The sequence below is a fragment of the Ictalurus furcatus genome, chromosome 7, assembly GCF_023375685.1.
Source record: "Ictalurus furcatus strain D&B chromosome 7, Billie_1.0, whole genome shotgun sequence".
Lineage (NCBI taxonomy): Eukaryota > Metazoa > Chordata > Actinopteri > Siluriformes > Ictaluridae > Ictalurus > Ictalurus furcatus.
The window spans coordinates 30,458,832-30,466,331 of record NC_071261.1 but is presented as its reverse complement, the minus strand read 5'-3'; the positions used below and the strand labels follow the sequence as shown (position 1 = coordinate 30,466,331).

The 7,500-nt window shown below is 41.5% G+C and overlaps 1 protein-coding gene across 1 annotated transcript in view; it reads left to right on the top strand.

Annotated features, from left to right (window-relative positions):
* phlpp1 (PH domain and leucine rich repeat protein phosphatase 1) overlaps positions 1–7,500 on the top strand; it is a 73,534-nt gene that overhangs the window by 40,410 nt on the left and 25,624 nt on the right. The window contains exon 2 of the mRNA XM_053629733.1: positions 1,743–1,939. Within this exon, the coding sequence (XP_053485708.1) occupies positions 1,743–1,939 (197 nt within the window). The remainder of the gene's footprint in view (positions 1–1,742; positions 1,940–7,500) is intronic.

The following is a 7,500-nucleotide window of genomic DNA, read 5'->3' as shown; positions in this document are numbered from 1 at the left end:
GATATATAAACGGTTCGAACGCAGGGTCCCGTCCATGCCGCCGTCGCTATCGCACAGAGGGCGCTACGAACGTCCCTCTTCATATTCGGCCTTCCAGGACGCCGTGTTTTGTGTTTGCGGAGCCGCTCTGTACGCGTGTAGTGTGACCCCCTGCCGTTTCCCGCGCCTGTGTAAACAGGACATCCTCGCAGGATCTCAGCTGGGGTTTGAGGTCTTATTTTGGCGCTGTCCTCCTGTTCCCTCCCGCCTCCTCGCACTCGCACTCACCCATGCGCCCTTCCTCACGCGTTCGGGTGGAGCGACGGGACCTGCCCATCATGGTCCTGCTTTCCGACTTGGTTCCTTTTTTTAAAATCCTTCAGTCCTGTTTGGAGAATGAGAACTAGATACGATCACATGGGTGTTCCATCACTGTCATACTTAAGAACCTGCAGATAAGGCAGAGTGTGTGTGTGTGTGTGTGTGTGTGAGAGAGAGCGAGAGAGAGAGAGAGACCTTTGCTATATTTATCCGAGTTTAAATAAGCGCCACTTGGTCCAGTGATAAAACATGATTGAATATATTAAAGCTGAATCCGTTAGAGCGAGTGATAACGGTTTCTTGTAGGCGGCTTTGGAGAATCAGTTTCATGAAACATCAAATGAAGTCCTGTTATATACAACCCCAATTCCAAAAAAATTGGGACGCTAAAAACTGAACGCGATGATTTGCAAATCTCATGAACCCGTATGTTCTTCACAGTAGAACATTGAAAATATATCAGATGTTTAAACTGAGGTAATGTACCGTTTTAAGGAAGAAATAAGGTCATTTTGAATTTGATGGACGCGACACGTCTCAAAAAAGTTGGGACGGGACAACATAAGGCTGGAAACGTAAGCTTCCGTAAAAAGAAACAGCTGGAGGCGAATTGGGAACAGGTCAGTAGGATGATTGGGGATAAAAAGAGCATTTTAGAGAGGCGGAGTCTTTCAGAAGTAAAGACGGGCTGAAGTTCACCAATCTGCGAAAAACTACGTCTACCGTCGGTGAAACAATTTCAGTATACTGTTCAACGTACGTGGCGTCCCAGCTTTTTTGGAACTGGGGCTGTAAGAAAATCACAGACGCACAGCGCAAAGTGGATCCCCCCCCCCCCGTGTCGAGGACAGCTTATCGGCCTTACGTCACCGACAGCGTGGCCAATCAGCAGCCGCCTTTAAAGACGCACGCTCGGTGTCGTCGTCTGCAAAATCGCCGAGAACAAACGATGTGACCCACCAGCGTCCAACCAATTAGAATCAGGAGGCTTCTCTACTCACCTGTCAATCATGTCGCTGTTGCAGAAACCATGACCCGTCCACTTGGGGTAAAGCGCTCCGTAGACGAGGTCTCGGTTTGGTGGAAGGATAAAAGCGGTCAGTAAGTTGCGAATTTTTGGTGTTGGTGTTAGAAATAAGGATGTGAAGATCATGAACACAGAGCTCAGTGTGTTCAGCCGGACCTAAAGATCAGCTGCTGGCGACGTTAAACAGCACGGCGGTGTGAAACCCAGGATGTCGGCAGTAGAAACGCTCGAGTCAGTAGACTGTGGATGATTGTACGCAGTAGTGTTGATATTTGATTGAACTCGCAGTGTGGCTCCAGCGCCTCAGTATTGGGTACGTTCTAATGTTCTTCCACATTGTTTTCTGCTGCTTGTTTGTTTATCGTTGTTTGTGTGTGTGTGTGTGTGTGTGTGTGTGTGTGTGTGTGTCCTGCAGGGAAGCCGTACAACATGGCGAGCTCGGAGCGGGTGCAGCTCTCTGGGACGTACAACGTACGCAAAGGCAAACTTCAACTACCCGTGAACCGCTGGAGCCGCCGACACGTCATCCTGTGTGGCACGTGCCTGATGGTGTCATCGATTAAAGCCAGTTACGCGGGCAAAATGCACATCCTGCCTCTGATCGGGGGAAAGGTAACAACTTAAAATACTCAAAATGCACATCCTGCCTCTAACTGAGGAAACATTAACAACTTTAAATACTCAGAATGCACATCCTGCCTCTAACTGAGGCAACGTTAACTTTAAATACTCAAAATGCACATCCTGCCTCTAACTGAGGCAATGGTAACATGTTAAAATACTCAAAATGCACATCCTGCCTCTAACTGAGGCAACGTTAACAACTTTAAATACTCAGAATGCACATCCTGCCTCTAACTGAGGAAACATTAACAACTTTAAATACTCAGAATGCACATCCTGCCTCTAACTGAGGAAACGTTAACAACTTTAAATACTCGAAATGCACATCCTGCCTCTAACTGAGGCAACATTAACAACTTTAAATACTCAGAATGCACATCCTGCCTCTAACTGAGGCAACGTTAGCAACTTTAAATACTCAGAATGCACATCCTGCCTCTAACTGAGGCAACGTTAACAACTTTAAATACTTAGAATGCACATCCTGCCTCTAACTGAGGAAACATTAATAACTTTAAATACTCAGAATGCACATCCTGCCTCTAACTGAGGCAACGTTAACAACTTTAAATACTCAAAATGCACATCCTGCCTCTAACTGAGGCAATGTTCACAACTTTAAATACTCAGAATGCACATCCTGCCTCTAACTGAGGAAACGTTAGCAACTTTAAATACTCAGAATGCACATCCTGCCTCTAACTGAGGAAACGTTAACAACTTTAAATACTCAGAATGCACATCCTGCCTCTAACTGAGGAAACGTTAACAACTTTAAATACTCAAAATGCACATCCTGCCTCTAACTGAGGCAATGTTCACAACTTTAAATACTCAGAATGCACATCCTGCCTCTAACTGAGGAAACGTTAGCAACTTTAAATACTTAGAATGCACATCCTGCCTCTAACTGAGGAAACGTTAACAACTTTAAATACTCAGAATGCACATCCTGCCTCTAACTGAGGCAACGTTAACAACTTTAAATACTTAGAATGCACATCCTGCCTCTAACTGAGGCAATGTTAACAACTTTAAATACTCGAAATGCACATCCTGCCTCTAACTGAGGCAACGTTAGCAACTTTAAATACTTAGAATGCACATCCTGCCTCTAACTGAGGAAACGTTAACAACTTTAAATACTCAGAATGCACATCCTGCCTCTAACTGAGGCAACGTTAGCAACTTTAAATACTTAGAATGCACATCCTGCCTCTAACTGAGGCAACGTTAACAACTTTAAATACTTAGAATGCACATCCTGCCTCTAACTGAGGCAACGTTAACAACTTTAAATACTTAGAATGCACATCCTGCCTCTAACTGAGGCAATGTTAACAACTTTAAATACTCGAAATGCACATCCTGCCTCTAACTGAGGCAACGTTAACAACTTTAAATACTCGAAATGCACATCCTGCCTCTAACTGAGGCAACGTTAACAACTTTAAATACTCAAAATGCACATCCTGCCTCTAACTGAGGAAACATTAACAACTTTAAATACTCAAAATGCACATCCTGCCTCTAACTGAGGAAACATTAACAACTTTAAATAATCAAAATGCACATCCTGCCTCTAACTGAGGCAACGTTAACAACTTTAAATACTCAGAATGCACATCCTGCCTCTAACCGAGGAAACGTTAACAACTTTAAATACTCAGAATGCACATCCTGCCTCTAACCGAGGAAACGTTAACAACTTTAAATACTCAGAATGCACATCCTGCCTCTAACCGAGGAAACGTTAGCAACTTTAAATACTCAGAATGCACATCCTGCCTCTAACTGAGGCAACGTTAACAACTTTAAATACTTAGAATGCACATCCTGCCTCTAACTGAGGAAACATTAACAACTTTAAATACTCAAAATGCACATCCTGCCTCTAACTGAGGAAACGTTAAACAACTTTAAATACTCAGAATGCACATCCTGCCTCTAACTGAGGCAACATTAGCAACTTTAAATACTCAGAATGCACATCCTGCCTCTAACTGAGGAAACATTAACAACTTTAAATACTCAGAATGCACATCCTGCCTCTAACTGAGGCAACGTTAACAACTTTAAATACTTAGAATGCACATCCTGCCTCTAACTGAGGCAACGTTAGCAACTTTAAATACTTAGAATGCACATCCTGCCTCTAACTGAGGAAACGTTAACAACTCTAAATACTCAGAATGCACATCCTGCCTCTAACTGAGGAAACGTTAACAACTTTAAATACTCAGAATGCACATCCTGCCTCTAACTGAGGAAACATTAACAACTTTAAATACTCAGAATGCACATCCTGCCTCTAACTGAGGAAACGTTAGCAACTTTAAATACTCAGAATGCACATCCTGCCTCTAACTGAGGCAACGTTAGCAACTTTAAATACTCAGAATGCACATCCTGCCTCTAACTGAGGAAACATTAACAACTCTAAATACTCAGAATGCACATCCTGCCTCTAACTGAGGCAACGTTAACAACTTTAAATACTCAGAATGCACATCCTGCCTCTAACTGAGGCAACATTAACAACTTTAAATACTCGAAATGCACATCCTGCCTCTAACTGAGGAAACGTTAACAACTTTAAATACTCAGAATGCACATCCTGCCTCTAACTGAGGCAACGTTAGCAACTTTAAATACTTAGAATGCACATCCTGCCTCTAACTGAGGCAACGTTAACAACTTAAAATACTCAAAATGCACATCCTGCCTCTAACTGAGGAAACATTAACAACTTTAAATACTCAGAATGCACATCCTGCCTCTAACTGAGGCAACGTTAACTTTAAATACTCAAAATGCACATCCTGCCTCTAACTGAGGCAATGGTAACATGTTAAAATACTCAAAATGCACATCCTGCCTCTAACTGAGGCAACGTTAACAACTTTAAATACTCAGAATGCACATCCTGCCTCTAACTGAGGAAACATTAACAACTTTAAATACTCAGAATGCACATCCTGCCTCTAACTGAGGAAACGTTAACAACTTTAAATACTTAGAATGCACATCCTGCCTCTAACTGAGGCAATGTTAACAACTTTAAATACTCGAAATGCACATCCTGCCTCTAACTGAGGCAACATTAACAACTTTAAATACTCAGAATGCACATCCTGCCTCTAACTGAGGCAACGTTAGCAACTTTAAATACTCAGAATGCACATCCTGCCTCTAACTGAGGCAACGTTAACAACTTTAAATACTTAGAATGCACATCCTGCCTCTAACTGAGGAAACATTAATAACTTTAAATACTCAGAATGCACATCCTGCCTCTAACTGAGGCAACGTTAACAACTTTAAATACTCAAAATGCACATCCTGCCTCTAACTGAGGCAATGTTCACAACTTTAAATACTCAGAATGCACATCCTGCCTCTAACTGAGGAAACGTTAGCAACTTTAAATACTCAGAATGCACATCCTGCCTCTAACTGAGGAAACGTTAACAACTTTAAATACTCAGAATGCACATCCTGCCTCTAACTGAGGAAACGTTAACAACTTTAAATACTCAAAATGCACATCCTGCCTCTAACTGAGGCAATGTTCACAACTTTAAATACTCAGAATGCACATCCTGCCTCTAACTGAGGAAACGTTAGCAACTTTAAATACTTAGAATGCACATCCTGCCTCTAACTGAGGAAACGTTAACAACTTTAAATACTCAGAATGCACATCCTGCCTCTAACTGAGGCAACGTTAACAACTTTAAATACTTAGAATGCACATCCTGCCTCTAACTGAGGCAATGTTAACAACTTTAAATACTCGAAATGCACATCCTGCCTCTAACTGAGGCAACGTTAGCAACTTTAAATACTTAGAATGCACATCCTGCCTCTAACTGAGGAAACGTTAACAACTTTAAATACTCAGAATGCACATCCTGCCTCTAACTGAGGCAACGTTAGCAACTTTAAATACTTAGAATGCACATCCTGCCTCTAACTGAGGCAACGTTAACAACTTTAAATACTTAGAATGCACATCCTGCCTCTAACTGAGGCAACGTTAACAACTTTAAATACTTAGAATGCACATCCTGCCTCTAACTGAGGCAATGTTAACAACTTTAAATACTCGAAATGCACATCCTGCCTCTAACTGAGGCAACGTTAACAACTTTAAATACTCGAAATGCACATCCTGCCTCTAACTGAGGCAACGTTAACAACTTTAAATACTCAAAATGCACATCCTGCCTCTAACTGAGGAAACATTAACAACTTTAAATACTCAAAATGCACATCCTGCCTCTAACTGAGGAAACATTAACAACTTTAAATAATCAAAATGCACATCCTGCCTCTAACTGAGGCAACGTTAACAACTTTAAATACTCAGAATGCACATCCTGCCTCTAACCGAGGAAACATTAACAACTTTAAATACTCAGAATGCACATCCTGCCTCTAACCGAGGAAACATTAACAACTTTAAATACTCAGAATGCACATCCTGCCTCTAACCGAGGAAACGTTAGCAACTTTAAATACTCAGAATGCACATCCTGCCTCTAACTGAGGCAACGTTAACAACTTTAAATACTTAGAATGCACATCCTGCCTCTAACTGAGGAAACATTAACAACTTTAAATACTCAAAATGCACATCCTGCCTCTAACTGAGGAAACGTTAAACAACTTTAAATACTCAGAATGCACATCCTGCCTCTAACTGAGGCAACATTAGCAACTTTAAATACTCAGAATGCACATCCTGCCTCTAACTGAGGAAACATTAACAACTTTAAATACTCAGAATGCACATCCTGCCTCTAACTGAGGCAACGTTAACAACTTTAAATACTTAGAATGCACATCCTGCCTCTAACTGAGGCAACGTTAGCAACTTTAAATACTTAGAATGCACATCCTGCCTCTAACTGAGGAAACGTTAACAACTCTAAATACTCAGAATGCACATCCTGCCTCTAACTGAGGAAACGTTAACAACTTTAAATACTCAGAATGCACATCCTGCCTCTAACTGAGGAAACATTAACAACTTTAAATACTCAGAATGCACATCCTGCCTCTAACTGAGGAAACGTTAGCAACTTTAAATACTCAGAATGCACATCCTGCCTCTAACTGAGGCAACGTTAGCAACTTTAAATACTCAGAATGCACATCCTGCCTCTAACTGAGGAAACATTAACAACTCTAAATACTCAGAATGCACATCCTGCCTCTAACTGAGGCAACGTTAACAACTTTAAATACTCAGAATGCACATCCTGCCTCTAACTGAGGCAACATTAACAACTTTAAATACTCGAAATGCACATCCTGCCTCTAACTGAGGAAACGTTAACAACTTTAAATACTCAGAATGCACATCCTGCCTCTAACTGAGGCAACGTTAGCAACTTTAAATACTTAGAATGCACATCCTGCCTCTAACTGAGGCAACGTTAACAACTTTAAATACTTAGAATGCACATCCTGCCTCTAACTGAGGCAACGTTAACAACTTTAAATACTTAGAATGCACATCCTGCCTCTAACTGAGGCAATGT